Below are 23,322 nucleotides of genomic sequence, written 5' to 3' on the forward strand. Positions count from 1 at the left end.
CAAAGTGGTGCGTAAACAGAAGGCAAAGACTCTCTAGCAAGCCAAAAGAAACCAAATCTCTGAGGAGATCTGCAGCATTGACACAGAATTTAAGGAAAACAATATTAGAACCTTCTACAGGACCTATGAAAAATCCAAAATAGTGACGCTTCTTAGTTTGTAGGCTTCTGGTGACAGTCATCGTTGTGTTCGTCACTAGTTTGTCATTGGTCTGGCTACCAGATGGCTCCGATTTCATCTTGCATGCTGGTACAAGCTCCCCAGAATACCAATATAAATGATCCGTTATTGGACATTATAAATTTTCCAGCTGACTCATTCCTGGTTGCCAGCGTTTCGCCCTTGTGTGCTAGGTTGGGCTCATCAGTTGGTACCTAGCACACCTACCAAGACGCTGGCTAGTGCATACTGTGGAGGCCACTGCGTAGGCTACTTGGAGCCACCGGCAGTGCTAATGCACTATGAGAGACTTTGTCTCACCACCAAAAATTGATGCCTGCTTGGCCATCAGATGATATAGATGTTGATTCCCATAGGGAATATGAAATATTTGTCCGGAATGAGTAAATTTATAATACATATATACAGGATCCGTTATTGGATGTTATAAATTTTCCAGCTAACTCATTCCTGGTTGCCAGCATTTCGCCCTCGTATGCTAGGGTGGGCTCATCAGTTGGTACCTAGCACACCTACCAAGACGCTGGCTAGTGCATACTGTGTAGGCTACTTGGAGCCACCGGCAGTGCCAGTGCACTATGAGAGACACACAAGGTTTATGTTTACAACTAATGGCTTAAAAACTATTTGTACATTGTACAGTGTTAAACTTATTTACTAATATCATAGAAGACAGAATCATTGGTAGCGTGCCTTATCAACTGGAAGTTAATAGGGGAAAAGTTGATAAAAATACATCCATTTAAAATTATGGTAGAATAAGTTTGCTCTCAAATATTTACAAACATTTGGTATGTCTAAAATCTTGAAGAACGACTTGTGATTCAATCGTAAGAACTTATGATTAGGTCATAGATATTTAATGTTTAAAACATGGGGTCGGGATAAAAGTTTGTTATCTTTTGAGGATAAGAGTCTATAAAATTCTAAGATTTCGTCATCATGTGGAATGTAACATGTGACAGGTTAAACTTTAATCTTACCGAGCTCGATAGCTGCAGTCGCTTAAGTGCGCCCAGTATTCGGGAGATAGTGGGTTCGAACCCCACTGTCGGCAGCCCTGAAGATGGTTTTCCGTGGTTTCCCATTTTTACACCAGGCAAATGCCGGGGCTGTACATTAATTAAGGCCACGGCCGTTTCCCTCGCATTCATTGATCTTTCCTGTCCCATCGTCGCCATAAGACGTGTGCGTGTCGGTGCGACGTAAAGCCAAAAAAAAGTTTCACAAATAGGAAAAGTCCTACTGCGTTGATGGGGTGAAAGTTCCGATCATTGTAAATACCTAGGAGTAATCACATAAATACAGTAGTCTCGTACCTAAACGGGACCTGGAGTACCGAAAATGTCGGATAATACAGAATGAACTGAAACAAACAGGAAGGCTATGTTTACTCTATTTATTGACTTACCAATTCAATTGTACAGTAGATGCAGTACTCAACGAAAACATTCCAAATGTCTTATGAAAAGAAACTTGTTCAACAATGTCTGCTTGCCTGCTGATTCACGTTTTCTTGGTGCGAGATCCTGCCATCGACGATAATCCTTCACTGTAAGTCATCGTTTCCTCCTTTTGTTCTGAAATGCCTCGTTCTTCTTCTTCATCATCGTCCTCATTTTCGTTAGCATTCACAAAACCAAGAATATCAGAATCTGTTAGTTCAAACAGGTGATCTTGTGCACACCACTTACATCTTGAGTCGTAGCATCCTCACAGACAGGAACGCAATTCAGTAACGGAGCAATGTTTTTCCATGTCTTCTTGTACCACCTCCTCTCGATGTTCAAACTCACTCAACAATATGTTCCAAGACTTTATAATCTCATTGTTCCAACTTCTTCCCATGACTGCGCTATTCAGTATGCCACGCCTTTCACGTTGTTTCATTGCCATTGTCCATTTTCTCTATCAGGGATAAATGAGTTTCCTTCAATATTTCCTCTTCAATGTTTCCAGCACACCTTGGTCCATTGGCGGCATAATGACGTCATGTTAGGAGGGAGGAACATGAACAGGAACATTAACAGAAATGTTTTAAATGTCCTAGGCTTCTTTGCTTTACCGATCGTAAGCAATTTTGCTTTTAGGTTCCCAGTAATAATACCACAGGCAAGAACAGTAACTTTCCTTACTATGCTTGTGGCCAGGTGCAGACGTCTTGGCTTGGGCTGCGAGAGGTTTTGATGGCGGCATCTTGAAATTCAGTCCAGTCTCATTACAGTTAAATATCTGATCACCGGTTAATCCTTCAGCAAGAATTGTTTCTTGAAATTCCCTTTTAAATTTCACAAATTCATCGGATTTAGCTGACAGTTTTTCTCCACAGATATTAAGCTCCCCAATACCGTACCGTTTTTGCCACCGATCAAGCCACCCAGCACTGGCAGTAAAATTAGGGTCCCCTTCATTAAACTCCTTCTGGAAATATATCGCCATTTATTGCAAAATGAGGCCAGATATTGGCAGGCCTTTTTCCTGGTTTTGAGTGAACCAAAGAAATAGTGATTCACTTACTTTTTCGTACTCACTTTTTTCATTGTTTTTCTAATTTTCAGTGCTCTGGTAGAGCACCACTTTTCAATTTCTTATGTTTCCAGTCTCCCACTGTAACACGTCCCAACACCATAATCTGGAGCCAATTTCTGAACAGTTTCCCCTTTTCCCAGTCTCTTTAACCCACTCAACTTGTCTTCCACAGAAACAATCACTTTCTTCCGTTTACTCGCCATACTCACAGAGGGTATGAAAACTATAATATCCACATCCTCCGATAGCACAATGAACAATGACTGAAAACTCGCTGCACCTCTCCTTGTGAAAAACCCGGTCCTACCGCATGACTGCCAGTGCTTATCCCACGCTCGCACCCTCCACAGCGGGTGTCCCAGAATTGCCTCCACCTAAAGTTCAAATTAAGCCTACCAGTGTCGGATAACACGGAATGTCGGATAAGCGAAGGTTGGTTGAGCGAGACTCTACTGTATGATTGTAAATAAAGGGTACAGGTCTCTGCACATGGTTACGATGGTATTTAGGGGTTTTAGTAAGGGTGTAAAGGAGAGAGCATATTTGTCTCTGGTGAGACCCCTACTAGAGTATGGTTCCAGTGTATGGGACCCTCACCAGGATTACCTGATTCAGAACTGGAAAAAATCCAAAGAAAAGCAGCTCGATTTGTTCTGGGTGATTTCCGACAAAAGAGTAGCGTTACAAAACTGTTGCAACATTTGAATTGGGAAGAATTGGGAGAAAGAAGACGAGCTGCTCGACTAAGTAGTATGTTCCGTGCTGTCAGTGGAGAGATGGCATGGAATGACATTAGTAGAAGAATAAGTTTGAGTGGCGTCTTTCAAATTAGGAAGGATCACAATATGAAGATAAAGTTGGAATTCAAGAGGACAAATTGGGGTAAATATTTATTTATAGGAAGGGGAGTTAGGGATTGGAATAACTTACCAAGGGAGATGTTCAATAAATTTCCAATTTCTTTGAAATCATTTAAGAAAAGGCTAGGAAAACAACAGATAGGGAATCTGCCACCTGGGCGACTGCCCTAAATGCAGATCAGTGTTGATTGATTTGACTGATTGTACTGGGAAACCGGAACTGTAAAATGATGATTAAAATACATAACACCATATTAGGTATAAATTGTTTACATACAAATGAGGTTTAATTAACCATGTTTTCAAGTTATATTTTGCCCGGACCTACAGAAATTTACATATGAAACAGAATTACACAGTAATGAATAATGAGCCGTGGTTTTAAACCTTTTGTCATATTTCCATTCTTGATTATGCATACAAATTCCAGTTAATATTTGAGTACAAAATAGGCTACTGAGTACTTGCTTATTATTGTGCTGCAGGGTCCTTCTCTGCGTCTTTGGTATGGGCTCTTGGACAGATTTTTTCCTACAACTGGCAAGAAGCTGGCTTACAAGAAGGTGCTTCTGGACCAGTTAGCCTTTGCTCCGAGTGCCATCGCGGTTGTTGTAAGTCTGACAAGTGCAGTCAACGGCAGCTCTGTGCCGCAGATCAGGGCCAAGCTCCATCAAGATTATGTTGACATTCTGATAGCCAACTACAAGGTAATGTGTCTCTTGAACATAATCAGATCTGTCTTGTTTGTTTAACATCAACAATTCTGGTAGCTGAGTAATTGATAACTAATTCTGGTAGGAGATGTACAAGTCTGATAGCTAATTACAAGGTACTGTGTCTGTTTAACATAATCAGATCTTATAGCTGTCTTGTTTGTTTAACATCAGCAATTCTGGTAGCTGACTACAGTCTAATGTATCTTTGTTTAACATTGTATTCTGGTAGGTGATGAACAAGTCTGATAGCTAATTACAAGGATTGGTACTTGTGACAACCTCCCCTGTGGGTGGGGGCGGTAGAATAACACCCACGGTATGCCCTGCCTGTCGTAAGAAGCGACTAAAAGGGGGCCCAGGGTTTCTGAACTTTGAGCGTGGGTTGGCGACCATGGGGCCCTTAGCTGAGTCCTGTCATTACTTCCACTTACTTGTGCCAGGCTCCTCACTTTCATCTATCCTCTCTGGCCTCTCTTGGTCAACTCTTGTTCTTTTCCGACCCCGACGCTATTAGGTTTGCTTGGGCTAGGGAATCTTTCATTTTCACGCCCTTCGTGGCCCTTGTCTTCCTTTTGCTATCTTAATTTTACAAAGGCGAAAATGAGAGTATCCTCCTACTCAATACATCATATATTCCGTCATTAGACGGAGCAAACAAATTCAAACATGTTTCGGCTCGCTTGAGCCATCTTCAGTGAAAAATTAGGGGGGGTTGGAATAATTTACATAATATAAGTTGAAAAAATGCTAAAAAAACATAATGAAGGAGCAAATGAAACAAACAAAAGAGAGCCTAGACCGAAACAAAATTAGCATAAATATACAATATTTACATCAATATGCAGAGCAAAAAACAACTTATTGCGACAAAATATAGTGAAACAGGTGTTAATTTAAAATAATAATTGAAGTTAAAAACTGCGTTAACCTAAGAAACAAGGGAATGAGAAAACAAATGATGCAGATGGAAATGAATAATAGTAGCACATGTTGAGGTTGTGGACCTCATAGTTTTTTTTTAGTTTCAATGAACAACAAGTGTCCAAACTTATTTTAATGAATCCAAAACTCCCGACTGCTAGATCTTTACCAAAGATTCATAACACCTATATTCCAATCAGGCCAATCATTAATTTCAAAACTAGTCCAACTTACAATGTTTCTCGATAGCCAAATCTATATACAGTATACTGACTGACTGACTGACTGACTCATCATCGCCGAGCCATAACTACTGGACATAACGAAATGAAATTTTGAGGACACATTTAAATTACCATGTAGGTGCTCGCTAAGGGAGGATTTTTGGATATTCCTTCGCTAAGGGGGTGGAAAGGGGGGTGAATTTTTAAAATGAGTGAATCTATATCTCAGAACTTTAGAAGTTTTCAGATGTAAAAGTTGGTATTGCCCCCGTTTTGCCGGGCAGCTCAGCCGGTAAGCAAAAGTCCCAGAGGCGGAACGTTCGCTTACAGGCAACGCTAAATTATAGGGGTCAGGGACAATCTAAGGACTGACGACAAATGAAAACACTAAAAAGAAAAGGGGTTTTAACATTTATTAAATAAAATATCAGCACTTTCCAGATTCTATAAATATTTTCAAAATCTTGAAATAAAATTATTTATCTCTTCCCTGCTGGAATTCACCCACAGTTCTCCATTAAATTGCATTCTGTAAAAATACGAAAGTGGGTCTTAATAAATCGTATTAGGAAATTAAATAAATTATTATTTGAGAAAATCCTATCTCAAAATATCAAAATTCTGAATTATTTTTCCTTTTTTTAAATTATTATTTAAATTAACAATACTCTGCGATTCATTTTACCGTGAGTCAAATTTTCTTTTACCTCAGACGAAAAATCAAATAAATCATTTCTATTAATTAAATATTATTCTAATTAATTATTTAAGCTTCAAATTATATAATAAAATTATTTTGAAATCCAATATCTAACTCATTTAATTCTTATTTTTATGTCAATTGACCTAGTGTTGTGCACAACTCACAATAAAGACTTAAAATTCTCGCATTGTAGAGTTAAACATTTTACATTTTGTGAGCTTAGTTCATTGACGCGATCCTTGCTTAAGTATTTTCCCTCGAAGCAAAGATCCTAATCTATCTTATTCCGTCATAAAATTACTTAAAGATTCATAATTGAGCCAAATATGCTCGCCACAAAACAACAACAAAAAAATCGAAACTTTACGCGCTCAGCGTACACATATCATGACGAAATATAACCATGAAAATCACAATTATAAACAAAATCAGTCATTCATCCATCTCACATTCAAGCTTTGGTCCATGGTAATATTATCAAATAGATTTATCGAACCCTATCTCTTGATTTTTATTTTTAAATTTTATTCGAAATATGAGAGTTTCTCTCGATGACAATATCAGACAAGGGCTACCATTACGATCGTCTGACGTGTGATTGTGACAGGATTATCACTTTTCCAATGAAATAGATTCCACAACGATGTTCCAGGATAATTTTACAGTAGAAATCATCACTAAAAATTCCATAGAATTGCCTACAGTCACAGATAAATAAACATTCGCGCATACGGTCTATGAGTCACGACTACGTTATTTTTAATCTCTTATTATCTCAAGTTATTGATCAACATGTGCTGCATAAGAAGAAATTATGTTCAAAGACACACTCTCTTCCTTAACTGACTCGTGTAATGGACACACAAATGAAATCCTATCTTAAGATCCATTTACAAGTCTCAAAAATACCAATAACAGTAAATGCAAAATTTTGTGGACATTCAAGTCACGACCCATATTCCAGGCCAACATCTACTTCAATATAGCACACATTAATCACTTATAAGCACAGTAATAATTACACTCATGACCTTAAAACATTCTATTAGACCGTAATAATGCCAATTATTATTATTATTATTATTATTATTATTATTATTATTATTATTATACGTGCGCGGTCGCGTCATCGCAGGCTATGGTTTAATGAAATCATAGATGACTCTATTCTATCTCGAATCTATGGTAAACCACAAAACATCAAGGAAAAATCCTAAATTCACAGAACATGTCGATATTCTGTCCCAAATAATTCACAAATTATTCCATCATTATTTTAAAAATTAATAACTATTATCGCGTGGGTCAAATATTTTTAACACTTTCCTCAACTTATCATGGGACAGTGAGAACATGTCACGAAGCACTCACTCGAATAGAACAAATTATAGGTCCCAAATACACTCTCACACACATCAAATCTACCAACACCAGTGAAATAAGAGTGAAATTCCTAACTACAAAGACTATTAGAAATGATCTCAAATATTCAAGCAAGGACTACGTCTACATAATTATTACAACAGAAAATAGAGAAAAGTATAATTTAAAATCTTAGCTGTAGTAGACTTGGTTTCTGGACTCGGTTGATGATCAGTGAATATTATTCTCTCCCGGGCTGAATTATGCCTCACATTTTAATGATACATGGCTGCAGCAGGCGAGGACTTAGGACAGTTACAAACTCCGTCGTAATGCTGAAGTTCCATTCTTCCGAAATATTTCAGGACTGCTAGGGATCTTGCGTCTTCTGGTGAAAGCTGAAACTAAAAGATCTGTCTTAGAAATAGTTCATAAAACACACTCGATTCTTCAAGATGGCACAGTTTTTACCTACTTTAAAAATTTTCTTCAGAATTATACAGTTAAAGAAATCTGAACTGCTGCGTTTCCGATATTTCTTTGTCATAAAATTTCCTCAGAAGCAGAAAATTTATCGTCTTTCATCAAATGAATGCTGGTAATGTTCCACGTCGGATACGCCGTTTCCAATACACATGTGCTCGAACAACTATTCCCGTAGACAACTGAGCAACTGAGCGAATGCAAATGAGCAAAGAGCAGAACAGCAAATGAGAAAGATTTCCCCAAGTACATGGGTATTTATTTCTTCAAGACGTAGGTGTGTTTGTTAATTAAATTTTATTGGCTGATATTTAGCGATCGGGCTAACCTTGCGATTCAATTGGTTAAATATCATGACGTCAAAATCTCAAAGTATTGATCGCTTTTAATCTGGTAGAGTTCCTGTCCACGTGCCACCTCTCTGATGTCTTCAACAAGGCACAAAAAAAAAACCCAGACTCGCATACACGGCACGGGAAAAACCTGTTTCCCTGCGGGCTAGCAGACAGTGCAGAGTTGAAATCACCTGCCTGGATGGTAATTTTATGCATTGTTCCACCCCAGTAATAAAATATTCTTTCCATATAAACCAATAACCAATTTTCAAGGGTGCAGTATTTAGAATCTCATTTAAAAATAAAGAAACATGTATTCTTTTGTTTTTGGAAAATCCCACTACGAGGGGAGAAAAAGGGTGAAAAAAGGGGTTGAATGCCTTTAATGAGGATACTTATACCACAGAAACTGAAGATATTACAGACCTGAAAATTGGTATTTGGAATCTCCTTTAAAAATAAAAAAAATGCTTTTTTTGTTTTTGGAAAATCCAGTGAATGGGGGTTAAACAGGAGTGACAAATGTGGTGAATTTTTTGAAAGACTGCATCTACAATATATCTCAGAAACGTAAAATGTTACAGACGTAAAAATTAGTATTTGGAATCTCTTGTGAAAGTAAAGAAACATAGGTGATTTGTTTTTGGAAACTCCACTTGAAGGGAACTAAAAAGGGGGTGACATTTTAAAATGAACATGTCTACAGTATATCTCCAAAACTTAACATGTTGCAGAAGTGAAAAATGGTATTTTTGTATCTCTATTAAAATAAAGAAACATGTATTTTTTGTTTAAAACCACTTGGGTGGGAGGTAAAAATGACTGAAAATGGGGTGGAATTCTTTTTATTAAGATACTGATATCTCAAAAACTGAAGATGTTACAGATGTCAAATTTGGTATTTGGAATCTGCTTTAAAAGTAAAGAAACGCATTAATGAACGTAGGTTTTCGTGGCTCATTGTATTAACATAAAGAAATAAATGAACTGGATTAAAGCTACTATATATATATATATATATATATATATATTTATTTAATAATAAAGCCAAGCTTTCAGCCAAATTGCATTGGCCTTCATCAGGGCATGTGAAGTTTTGTCCCCGACAGTGAGCAAAGAAATTCTCCGAAAGAACGTGGAATTCTTGCCCGTACTATCCACGGCCTACCCCACTAACTGGACTCAAGGATCGTGGCACTGTGCTGTGGTGGTTGGGAGGGAAGTTACTGATTCACCGCCCTCTGTCGACAGTTTGAGTGCGTCCCGCTGTGTCATGGTGGTGTTATGCACGTATTTCTGCAGTACAGGTCTCCATGTATTTGATAACTTGAAGCAGTCAGCATGAACACATGAATGATTGCAATCATAAATTTACTGATATTAAGCATTATATGGAAATTCTCAAAATTATGAATAAAGGACCCCTCCTTAACATAGCAGAGATCTGCTTTATACATTTAGAACAATATTTTAATCCAAATTACAATCTTAATGACATTTCCGAAAAACTGAATATTCTTTTCGACCTGCTCATTCACCTTTTCAGAATCTCACAATCAAATAATCAAGGTCCGATTTTTCATTCTATTTACATTACATTACTTTACTTAGGCAATCTTCCATATTCCCTCATCCCTCAGCCCTGCCTTAAACCCCCCGCCCCTCCTCTCCTTCCACTTACTTTCCTTTCTCTTCTCTTTCTCCCTGGACCTCCTACACAAGACTTCCTTTGAACCTCACCTACTCCACCCCCCATTCTCACTTCATTTCTAGCTCCTCTCAGCATATTATAACACGAAGGAATTTCCCATATAACATATTCCATTTATGTATTTTCTTCCCCCTAACTTATCTCCTTCTTTCTTAGCTGTCATTTATTCAATGTCAACTGTACAGTCCACATTGAACTGCAAATTTCTAACCACCTTTATTTAATTTTATATATTAAGGGTCTTACTAATAAAAAGTCCTTATACCGTTGTTTAACTCTTGTTTAGTTATACAGTGAATAAACCCTGTATAAGCGTTTTACATTTTTCTTACTAATAAACGAGGTATACGCATTGTATTACTACACAGCACGTATACACTCGTTCCAAGGAGTAGGAATCTCTTCCTGCAGTTCACTGACGTATTTCGCACGTTCGTCGCCTTTATGATCGCTTCTGCTGGTTATCTACGAGCAAAACTTTCCGGAAAGTCGCACAGTAGCACAGCATATCGAAAAGGCAGTGGCAACACTAAGTGAGACAGCTGGAAATTCGCTTATACTGATATCAACATTTCTTCAGCTTGCTTGCACGGGCGCCCGCAAGGGGGGGCGCTTGCTCCCCCCTGGAATTCTAAAATGGTTGATGTTCAATTGTTTAATATCATACCAGATTATTTCATAAACTGAACTTACTGACAGTCATCTAGGAACTGTTAAAAGCAGAAATTTCTGTAAACAACTTAATGTTGCTGACGTTATATTGGTTTTCATATTCAAGAAAATTGTTAATGTGCCCCCCCCTGGAAAAGATCCTGCGGGCGCCCATGCTTGCTTGTGTAATGAACGCCAAAAAAAGAAATGGAATGGCTTAAGAAAAGATCAATAGCTCCTAACTGGGATAGTACGGAAAACGTAAGCAATTGTAATTGAATCGGCGAGTTGAAAAGGGTACACGTTCCAAAATCCTTACTTTTCAGGAGAAAGGAAAACCTGTTTTGTAGCTAAACGAAAGGTTAGATCAAAAAAGTTTCTATTAGGCATTTATACATCATATTTCTACGTATTCAATTACAAAGTATGGAAATCATATTACGTACGGTTTTTAAGTTATACCATTTTTTATGTCAAGGAATATGTCCCTTATACTCAAATTTGAGAAAGATCTAAGATATTTGTAGAGGCAGATAATGTATAATAAACTCGCAATTTAAAGTCTATTAAGCAGTAACACCTTATTACACAAACATACGCCCAACCATCATTTCTTATAGTTATTCAAATTCATTCCGTGAGACAGCTGGAAATTGACTTATATTGATATCAACATTTCTTCAGCTTGCTTGTGTAATGGACGCTAAAAAAGAAATGGAAAAGCTTAAGAAAATATCAAAAGCTCCTAACTGGGGTAGTACGGAAAACGTAAGCAATTGTAATTGAATCGGCGAGTTGAAAAGGGTACACATTCCAAAATCCTTACTTTTCAGGAGAAAGGAAAACCTGTTTTATAGCTAAACGAAAGGTTAGATCAAAAAAGTTTCTATTAGGCATTTATACATCAGATTTCTACGTATTCAACTACAAAGTATGGAAATCATATTACGTATGGTTTTCAAGTTATGCCACTTTTTATCCCGAGGAATATGTCCCCTTGTATACGGTAGGTACTCAATTAAGAAAGATCTCTGTAGGGGCAGATAGTTTATAAAACTCGCAATATCAAAGGTCTATTAAGCTGTAACACATTTTTACACAAAAATACGCCGAACCATCATTTCTTTTATAGTTATTCATTGTCATTCCGTCTCTTTAAAGTGTTTTACTTTACGAAGATGTCTAGCTTCCATAACCTCTGAATGGTGTACCGTATGTCTTCTATGTTTAAAATATCGTGAAGATCATCAACGTTATCGTCATTCTTTCAACGTGTGTTCAATGTTAAATGGATAAGTCGAATATTTTACAACGATTATATTACTGTCGACAATAAATACCACGAAAATAAACTGCTCACTCGTTTCTTTTTTCCGCTACACGCTGCTATACAACGCTTATACAAGGGTCGTGGACTGTATAAGCAATTCAGTGAATAACTATAACAGATGTATACACAGGAGGCTTATACACTGTTTATTAGTAACGAATTTCGCGTAAATGGTGTATAAACCTTGTATAAAAGTTATACACTGTTTATTAGTAAGACGGTAAGCCTCCACGGGCAACAACATTCGTCCTTCAAGATTCTATAAACAGAAGAGCTTTTTTCTAGCATCATGCTTTGCTTCCATGTGTACTAAATTTATGAACATCTTGAGAAGACAGCGTGACTACAACTCAGATGATCATTAATGGAAAGCAGCATCTCTTATGAGCCAGCCTATATTGATTTCTGTGACCAGCAATTTTAAGGATTACTTTTACAACTTTTTAATGTTACATGTTGCACTGGACTTTTTTTTGAATCTCTATTTTTTAACATAGTGTAGCGCATCTCTCAATTCTTAAGCCTCCACGCGCAATTATCACCTTCCTTCGAGTTCCGAAAAACAGAAGAGCCTTTCTAGCATCCATGTGTTATTACATTTATGAATATCTTAGGAAAACAACGTGACTTCGGCTGAGTTGTTCTTCGAATGGATAACAGCGTCTTTAAGGAGCCAGCATATATTGAATTCCTTGACCAACAACTTAAGGATTTCTATCTTTAACAACTTTTTCAACCCTTTGAGAGTCAGGTTTCTTGGTCCACTGCACACCCCAAAATGTAGGTTATTGCACATGTTTGCAAAACAACCCTCAAGAGGCATTATATTTTAATGAAACGAATGAATTTAACACAGTATATTAACAAGACACCAAACAACTAGTTTGAGCACAAAAATTGTGAAACATCATTTTTAGTAATGTTTTTTGGTATGATAATCCTCAAAACAAGGTACAGGGAACAATTTTTTACTTGCTTACTTAATCTCCTTACACTCCAGGGTTGGTTTTTCCCTCGGACTCGAGGGACCGCACCTCTACCACCTCAAGGGCACTGTCCTGGAGTGTGAGACATTGGGTCGGGGATACAACTGGGGAGAATGACCAGTACCTCGCTCAGGGGGCCTCACCTGCTATGCTGAACAGGGGCCTTGGTGGGGGATGGGAAGATAGGAAAGGAGAGGGAAGGAAGTGGCCGTGGCCTTAAGTTAGGTACCATCCCGGCATTTGCCTGGAGGAGAAGTGGGAAACCACGGAAAACCACTTCCAGGATGGCTGAGGTGGGAATCGAACCCACCTCTACTCAGTTGACCTCCCGACGCTGAGTGGACCCCGTTCCAGCCCTCGCACCACTTTTCAGATTTCGTGGCAGAGCCGGGAATCGAACCTGGGCCTCTAGGGGTGGCAGCTAATCACACTAACCACTACACCACAGAGGCGGACAACAATTTTTGGAAAATGTCAATTTCTGAAGAATTTTTCGTCAGTGAAACATTCTGAATTCCTGACTTACTGCCATCGAAGCTAAAGTGGTTGACGTGAATTGGTTAGTCATCTTCCCAAACTCTGCGATTACTAGGCGCTAGGCTGTAAGACCTCATCCTCACTTTCATTTTAAGTTTTTGCCACTTGAATTATTTCCAGATATACCGCCTACATCGTCTTCAAATACTGAACAATCACTTTCAGTATTCATAAGAATTTTGCGAACTGTATCGTCGCTTGTAAGCAAGTCAGCTCGACTTCGCGCAGCCATGTTCAACTGTTTGCAATTGACTCGCTGAAGCTGAAGACATCCGCTTAAAAACATTTCATTTTGCAGCACTCCCCGTGGTGATAACAATAACCTAATGACTTCAAAATATTGCCAATTGATGTAGGGAGCTATCCGTTTTTCAATCGTTGTCCAAAGACATACACTTACGAAGATATATCACTTCAAATTCAGACACGCAATATATTGTGCCGTAACCACAGCGGGACTTACCGCTACACGCAATATATTGTGGGTGACCTTCAAGGGGTTTAAATGTTGTACGGTGCTCTGGACTTTTTATGTATCTCTATCATAGAGCTATTTTTTAACATAGTGCAGCACGTCTCTCAAATCTTATCTCAGTTTCTCACATGGTATGTACAGTTTTGAGACGTTATGAGTCTTTACATTGTTTAATTCCTTTGGTGCTTATGTATTTAATTTGCTTTAGGCTGATGATGACCTACTGTTAGGTCGAAACTAGTCCCTAAACATATGTAATTTAAATTCTGTACAGTTTATATTGAAGAGGTGGACCTTATTAATACATTATTTTAACTCTATTGAAATACCAAGAGCTAGCCCGGGAAGTACAAAATCGATTGCTGGAAAGAAGGATTGAAAAATGGGAGGAATTTTGCCGTCAGATCGCGAATAATGGCGGATTAAATATAAAATGTTAAGCATTCAATTATAATTTTCAGTATAATACCGTAGCGAAGCACGGGTATCTTGCTAGCATTATACATTTTCCAACAGAACCTCTGTCAGAAATTCCGTAGAATTTAGTAACATCACAAATAAACTCGCACCATCCATTCGTTGTCAGAATTCTTAATAAGAAGTAGAATAAACCTACCACCACACTTAAAAAATACAAGGCTTGTTTTTTAAGGTCCGTTTGAAAATAAGTACACAACGAAAGGTTATTTCAAAAAAGTCAAGTTATATTCAGAAAGTACATACTTCACTCTATTTTTCAACATAGTTGCCAAGTTTGTTCAAACCCTTATCACACCTCGTAACCAATTTTAAAATACCCTCTTCATAGAAACTTGCCGCCTGCTCCGATAACCAAGAGTTCACTGCCGTTTTCACATCGTCGTCATCATTTTAATGGTTGCCACTGAGGTGATGTTTGAGGTGGAGGAACAGATGGTAATCGCTCGGCGCAAGATCAGGACTGTAGGGTGGGTGGTCTAAAACTTCCCAGCCAAAACTGTCCAATAAATCACGGATCTGACCTGCAGTGTGAGGTCTTGCATTGTCATGGGGAAGGACAGTTCCCTTTGTCAGCCTGCCGCGTCTTTTGTTTTGAATCGCTCTGCGTACCGGTAGCTTTCTTAGGGTTTGGCAGTATGCTTCTGCATTGAGAGTGGTTCCTCGTTGCATGAAGTCGACCAACAAAACACCATGCCTATCCCAAAACACCGACGCCATGATTTTGCGCTGGGACAGAGTCTGTTTGGCCTTCACCTTTACAGGCGAGTGTGTGTGTCTCCATTCCATGCTCTGTTGCTTTGATTCGGGCGTGATATGCGAAACCCATGTTTCGTCTCCAGTTACGTTCTGACTCAAGAAGCCGTCACCTTCTTCATCATAACGAGTCAAGAACTTCATCGCACACTCAAATCTTTGGTTTTTGTGGTCCTCTGTTAGGAGTTTCGGGACCCAACGGGAGCACAGTTTCCTAAACTTTAGGTGTTCAGAAACAATGTTGTAAAGCACTGATCTCGACACGTCAGGAAATTCGTTTGAGAGACCTGTTATTGTGAAGTGCCTGTTCTCACGAATCTTCGCTTCAACTGAAGCCACCAAATCATCCGTAATCAAAGAAGGGCGACCGGAGCGGTCCTCATCATGGACGTTGTCACGGCCATCTTTGAATTAAAAATTAAATAACTGGAAAGGAGGTTCAACCTATTCAATACTCAAAAGAAAGAAACGTAGCATTCACATTTCTATTTAAATGGGACCGGTTTCGACCTTAGTCTAGGTCATCATCAGCCGTAAAAACATGTAAAATGTTTATGAATGTTGGAGGTCAGTTTCGCACTCTGATAGGCACAAAGACACGACACCACATTGTGTTGTGACTTTGTGCAGGACAGAATGTGGTGTCGTGTCTTTGTGCCTATCAGAGTGCGAAACTGACCTCCAACATTCATAAACATTTTACATGTTTTTACGGCTGATGATGACCTAGACTAAGGTCGAAATCGGTCCCATTTAAATAGAAATGTGAATGCTACGTTTCTTTCTTTTGAGTATTGAATAGGTTGAACCTCCTTTCCAGTTATTTAATTTTTAACATCAATAATTTCAATACGGAACAATGAAATTTTTATCTTTAAACATCTTTGAATTGTCGTACCCACTTACGCACTTTGCTTTCACTCATAACATTATCACCGTACACTTCGCAAATCTGTCGATGAATTTCTGCAGCAGGCAGGTTCCTTGCTGACAAAAACCGTGTCACTGACTGAACCTCACATGCGGCGGGCGAGTAGATAGTCTTAAACATTTGAAAGCACAGAACAGAACCATACAGGTTAGCTACAGAGCTGAAACTGAGCACAGTTGTTCCCGAGGCATGCCAGTACGCGACGCATGCGCTTGTTGAGATATGCGCGCGAACTACTAGTGTCTACAAAAAAACGGACCTTACTTAAAAAACACGCTTCATAAAAGAAAGAGAATTTTGACTTTGTCACCTTCACTTTCAACAGCAATAACATGTACGAAATCTTAAACATTTTCAAAAACAGAACCTCATTGTCGCCTTTAGAACCAGTAACACCACCTGTAAACACAAACACACTACAAGTTGACGTGTAACGTGTGCAACTGGGAGAAACTTTGATATTCGCTACAAGGAACATGTTAACGCAGCTAAATACAAAAGATTACAATCTCTCATTCTCCACCATAGACAAAGATCTGAACATCCTACATGTAACTAAAAAGGGAACTTTATTTAACATCTTTGAAAACATAAACATCGATCAAAAATCAAACCCCATCCATAATCTTAACGAAATCCAAGAAAAAACTAACATCCTGGTCGACACAATAATCGAGAAAGATTTTGTAAGCAAAGCTCAATTAAACCTCTCACAACACGCATTACTATTTCGTCCTCCCAAACTTCCGCTCACTCTCCCTCCCCTCTCCCACCCAATGCACCATCAGTGTGGAGGTCAACACCGACCCAACCTGATCTGCATAAGCTTAGGGCTAGAGGAAAGAGAACGTGAGTAATATTTTTGCGATTTCTAACACTATCTTTTACGTCTACTTCATTTTCCATTTTCGTACTCGGCTTTTTATTTCCACTTTCATATCCTGGCTTTACAAGTGTTCTCTGTGATGCATTAAAACAGATCTTTCATAAACTTCACTCCATTTGCTAGAAATATGACAGGTTAGAAAAACATCCAGCTATCTTCACTAGTTCTTAAATATGTCCTCCAGCTCAACCCACACTATCAATTTATTTTGTCCAAATTTGTTTCCATGTACATTTTTAACAGTTTCCCATTGTACTTGTCAAAGCTATGTACATTTTAGCGTAAACTCCCATTACATTTGTTGACAGTGTTTTATCTCGGATTTTCATGTATCGCTCTTGTATCAACTGAGCTTGATAGCTGCAGTCGCTTAAGTGCGGCCATTATCCAGTATTCAGGAGATAGTGGGTTCGAACCCCACTGTCGGCAGCCCTGAAGATGGTTTTCTGTGGTTTCCCATTTTCACACCAGGCAAATGACGGCCGCTTCCTTCCCACTCCTAGGCATTTCCCATCCCATCGTCACCATAAGACCTATCTGTGTCGGTGGGACGTAAAAAAACAAATAGCAGGATCTCGCTTATAGATGGGGTTTTGTCAGGGTTGGGGGATGACTTCGGTCCACCATCGAACACCATCTTTTGGCATGGTACAACTTAATGTGATGTGGGAACCACGGATTTAACAATTCTTTGACATTTGTTAACAATACAACTGCAACCATTAAATTAAATGGGTTTGTTTCGTTTTGAGGCAAAGGCCACCGAGGTAATTAAGGCCGAGGCCTGACATTGAAAAGGGCAACACTGCAAATTAACTTTAAATAGGCCAATGTTAGGCTCATAAGAATTACAGCAGCTTGACTACAAAACCTGGATTTGAAATTGGAGTTACATTTAGGCACGGCCTCTTAAAGCTGGAATGAATATGAAAACCAACTGCAAAGTACCAAAACACCGATTGCAGAGCAATCGGTTAAAACGTTCCTGTAACCATAGACATTAATATAATTTTACATGATTTTTCTTTATTGATTAAAACTTTAACAAACATTTGTCAGATCCAACTCATGGATGTAGAAGTGCAACTTGTTCCTTTTTCCATGTAAGTTGCTTCCTCCCAGCGTCCTTGGTGACATTGGGCAGTTTAGCCTTGAATTGTTCAGAGTGGTAGAGGTCAGCATGCAGAGTGCAGGAACTAGTAGAAGTTTAATTCACATGCTGCTGGTCAGAGTCCATAAGTTGTCCACATAGAACCTCGTGAAGAAACAGCGAACCTGTTACCAGATGAGTCGTGAACAGATCGGATGAGAACCGGGTGAGACCAGTCCAGTTCAGACTCAGGTGAGTTGAAGTGATGCGCAAGCCCTTTTTATTTGAAATAGGCACACCGGCAAACACCATAAAAAGTAGGGCTGAAAGAAACTAAACTAAAATTATCCAACAGAAATAGAACTAAAAAAATTCTAATGTAAGCCTTGAAAGAATATACGAATTAGATATTCAGTAAATAATATGCAAAAGAATGTAAATAATATTAAATAATATCGCCAATCAGACACAAGAAGAAAGAAATAGTCGTGGGAGAATATGTTTCGTCATCCTAACCAATAAGAAATGAAGTTGCTGTTGACGAAACAGTATGATGTAGAGAGAGGCCTCCAAAGCAGAGAGAAGATATGTTTAGCAAGCAGCCAGCGCTGCTGTAAAATTTAAACAAAAGAGCAAACTGTGGAACTCCTAAATGGATGATTAAAGAAATGAGTCCAAACAAGGAATGCGCAAGTTATAATTTAAGTTTACTTGAGTAGGTGACGTAAAGTAAATAGGGCTAAAAAATTAATTAAAACACCAAACTACCAGGATCTTTGTGTAAATAGGTTGGGGGGGGGGGACCAAAAACATATTTCTAATAAGGTTTAGCGTACAAAATGATTAAGGCTCGCAAGGCTGAGTGGCTCAGAAGGGCGAGGTGCTGGCCTTCTGACCCCAGCTTGGCAGGTTCGATCCTGGCTCACTCCTGTGGTATTTGACATCAGCCTCATGTCAGTAAATTTTCTGGCATGTAAAAGAACTCCAGTGGGACTAAATTCTGGCACCTCAGCATGTCCAAAAACCGTACAACTAGTTAGTCGAACGTAAAGCCAGTAACATTATTATTGATTAAGGCTCGATCGATAAAGGGCACATAGAAGTAATCGGACTAGTGAAAATTCCATTAATGATGCGAATTTTTAACACACTAATTGGAATATCTCTTCCCAGACAACATTATACAACTCTCCCGAGTTGCCACACGAGAGGGGGCTTTGGTCTCGCAAGAGAACCAAGTCAGCCTCTTTAAGATTAGGTTTTTCCAAATTCACTTGCTCTTTTTCTGGAGCTGTCCCAAGTATTCCAATCGTCAACAGTGTCGAAATTGATTTTGTGCCAAATCAAGCCTTTTCCAAAGGATAGGAAAAGCAGCAGTTCATCTCCGATTGGTCAGCTGAAGGCTCGCTTGTGAGAAAGTGCGCAGGAGAGAGTGGAAGCAGATTGCAAGGGTTCAAAGACAAAGGAGAAAGAGGTCTAGAATTAACTATACCTTCAGTCAAAATATTAAAGGAATTAAATTCTTATAATAAGAGAACGTAAAACTAGTTTTAAGTGACGTTTGGTAAGCTTAACATAAGCTTCCCAGCGTCCAGCGTGAGAAAAGTTCCTTAGCTGCAGGGGAATCTCCAAAGAACGTCTTAAAATTTTCTGAAAAAACTTCCAAAGGAACACCTCTGCGTGAGGAAAACCTTAAGATGTAGGTGACCACACAGACAAATAACAAGTTGAAGATCTAGGTTTTGAAGGAGAACTTGATAGGCGGTGAGGTTGAGATCGAAAGGAAGGAAGATCTCCCATTTGCTGAGAAGCGGGAAGCACTGAATACATTTACTGCATGAACTCCATTAATAGGCCAGTAATGATAACAAAGTTCTAGTATTGACATGAAGATTTTGATAGTAACATGATGGTAGAATAATAGGATGGCTCTTATTTTTGGGTAAAGGGGCAGAAGAAAGTCTACCACCTACCCCTATAATACCATCGTGATCCAGATAGGAAGACAAGGACGATAATTTACTGCCTTGATGAAGAGAGGGTGCCTTATTTAGTACTTTAAATTCTTCAGGAAAAACTTCCTGTTGAGTTAAGAACAATACCTTTGTAGCATTTGAAAGTTCAATATTAGTTAGATAAGGTTATGGAATCAAAGGTTGACCAACCATTAAATATTTCCTTCGGAGAACATACTCTTACCAACCTATGAAATGTGCAAAACCGGTGAAGTAAGGGGCGAGCTTCTAATACAACATGATGGACAGGAGGTATTTCACTAGTGGAAATAGAAATGGAAGATGTCCTTTGTGTTAACCAGGTAGGGCCATGTCAGTTGGCTAAATGATTAGGTGAGCAACTTTTTCACAAGAGGACACACGATAACACCGAGATATGAATTTTTGCCAAAACTATAATGGGATGAGTGCAGTTTGCTTCAATGTACTTGCTACTTCCATAGCAAGGAAAGCAGATTAGAATCATTTCTACCAACCATATAAGCACAACATCCATCAGATGAATTTCGAAGGTCTTAGAAGGAAGAAATTTAATTAGAATCCTAGGAATGGAATTAGCAGAAACTTGCAGAAGACTAACTTGTTAGTTCATCCATCTTTCTAAAAAATCAGAGGGGACCAAAGCATCCCAGTCAGTCTTCAACAACCACAACTCTTGCATAAAAGGTTTAGCAATAACTACTATGGGAGCTAAATATTGCAGCGGATCAAAAATCTTAGAAATATCTGATAGAATTTGTAGCTTAGTGTTAGGAGGTTCAGAAAACGTTACTTTATAAATAAACGAATCGGCTTGAAAAAACCAATGTAAGTCTAAATTAATCAGCTTGAGAAGACCAATGTAAGCCTAAGGCCTTTATAACAGTTTCAATTATGAAAAAGTTCTACCACATCTACAGCTTGCTCTTTAGGGAAACGATGGGTAAAATTTTCTCAGAATTAGAACACCATTTATGTAAGAGAAAACTTTTCAATAACTCAGTTAAATCTTGAGATATATGTACAGCTTCCTCTACCGAAGGAAAACATACATACATCATCATTATAGACCGTTATGCCTGTCAGCATTCAGTCTGCAAGCCTCTGTGAATTTACTAAACGTTGCCACAATCCTCTATTTGCAACTAGTGCTGTGGCCTCATTTAGTTCTATACCACTTATCTTTAAATCATTAGAAACTGAGTCTAACCATCGTGATCTTGGTCTCCCTCTACTTCTCTTGCCCTCCATAACAGAGTCCATTATTTTCCTAGGTAACCTATCCTCCTCCATTCGCCTCACATGGCCCCACTACCAAAGAAAACTGATGTGTGATCATGATGAGTGTTTAACATCTTGTCTTGCGCTGAATATCAAAATTTTTAGTTTTTTTTTTTTTGTACAAATTGAGGTCATTTTCTCAAGTTTTCGTGGACATTTTTACTTTTAAGATTTTATCAAAGCGCACTCTGAATGGTTCTTATTAACATACTGTTATTTGAATAAATTGCGTAAGAATTGGCTGCCAAACATTTAAAGGAACACTGTAACGTTCTCTGCTAAATAAGACGAGTTATAGGACGAAAACATGACCCTTTCTTGAACCTGTGCTTGACTAATAGACCAACAATTCTATCGCACGACTTTGGCTTTGATCATTTGCCTACCGTTGTTTTTATTAATGGATCCAAGACACTGTCATATGTCTTCTCAATATCTATAAATGTCACCAGGCGAGTTGGCTGTGCGGTTAGCGGCACGCAGCTATGAGCTTGTCGGCAGCCCTGAAGATGGTTTTACGTGGTTTCCCATTTTCACACCAAGTAAATGCTGGGGCTGTACCTTAATTAAGGCCATGGCTGCTTCATTTCCTGTCCCATAAGAGCTATCTGTGTCGGTGCGATGTAAAGCAAGTTGTAAAGCACTGTTGTGATTATTACAGGTTTATCTAATTACAATGTGCACTATTATTTGAATATTAATAACAAATAATGTTTTTAACAAATAGCAGAACTTAATTAGAAAAGTAAGCTAGAGGAAGGGGAATTAGTATTATTTTTGGATACATTCAGTTATATCAAGTTATATCAAGAAGTCGTCTGGCTCCATGGCTAAATGGTTACCGTGCTGGCCTTTGGCCACACGGGTCCCGGGTTCGATTCCCGGCAGGGTCGGGAATTTCAACTTTAATTGGTTAATTTCGCTGTCACGGGGGCTGGGTGTGTGTGTCGTCTTCATCATTTCATCCTCATCACGACGCGCAGGTCGCCTACGGGAGTCAAATCAAAAGACATCCATCTGGCGAGCCGAACTTGTCCTTGGACACTCCCGGCACTCAAAGCCATACGCCTTTTCATTTCATATCAAGAAGTCATTTACCTTACAGACATTCTTTCACCGAATGTGGCAAACTGGATTTCTGACATGTTTTAAATATCTATATCAAGATGGTGCAATTGATTATACTGACTCATAATTCTGTACGAAGGGGAGTTCTTATGTGAATCTGTGTTAGTTTTCAGTTTGAAGAAAATATTCCTACCGGGCATGTTGGCCGTGTGGTTAGGGTCGCGCAGCTGTGAGCTTGCATGCGAGAAATAGTGGGTTCGAACTCCACTGTCGGCGGCCCTGAAGATGGTTTTCTGTGGTTCCCCATGTTCACACCAAGCGAATGTTGGGGCTGTACCGTAATTAAGACCACGGCCGCTTCCTTCCCACTCCTAGCCCTTTCCTATCCCATCGTTGCCATAAGACCTGTCTGTGTCGTTGCGACGTAAAGCCACTAGCAAAAAAAAAAATAAAAAAATCCTAAATTCGCTGGGAGTTTCATTAAGAATATGGATGTTAATTCATTCTCTGATTTTAACTATAGCTAACTATAGTCAATTTTGTTATTTAATACTTCATGAAGGAAATATGAACCTTGACAATTTCTTCTGTGTGACAGTTCGCTGCCCTCAACCTGCTTTGAGTATTAGAGCATATGGTTTGTAGTAGGGATAATAACCAAACTTCTTCTAGTAAACATATGTCAGAAATTTTCTCTGGACTTTCTCAACTAGAACGACATACTTTGCAATGTATGGGTTCCAAATAATCTTGATCTTACATGATAACAAATCCCATACATTTATGACAATATATCTCCTAGATCACATACTTCACTAAATACATGTCGTGGTTAT

At 38.7% G+C, this 23,322-nt stretch overlaps 1 protein-coding gene across 2 annotated transcripts in view; it reads left to right on the plus strand.

Moving 5' to 3' along the window:
- LOC136885738 (protein Mpv17) overlaps positions 1–23,322 on the plus strand; it is a 143,653-nt gene that overhangs the window by 57,649 nt on the left and 62,682 nt on the right. For both annotated transcript variants that reach the window (XM_067158475.2, XM_067158474.2), the window contains one exon: positions 4,055–4,276. In XM_067158475.2, coding sequence (XP_067014576.1) covers positions 4,055–4,276 — 222 coding nt within the window. The remainder of the gene's footprint in view (positions 1–4,054; positions 4,277–23,322) is intronic.

This window comes from Anabrus simplex, chromosome 14, assembly GCF_040414725.1.
Source record: "Anabrus simplex isolate iqAnaSimp1 chromosome 14, ASM4041472v1, whole genome shotgun sequence".
NCBI lineage: Eukaryota > Metazoa > Arthropoda > Insecta > Orthoptera > Tettigoniidae > Anabrus > Anabrus simplex.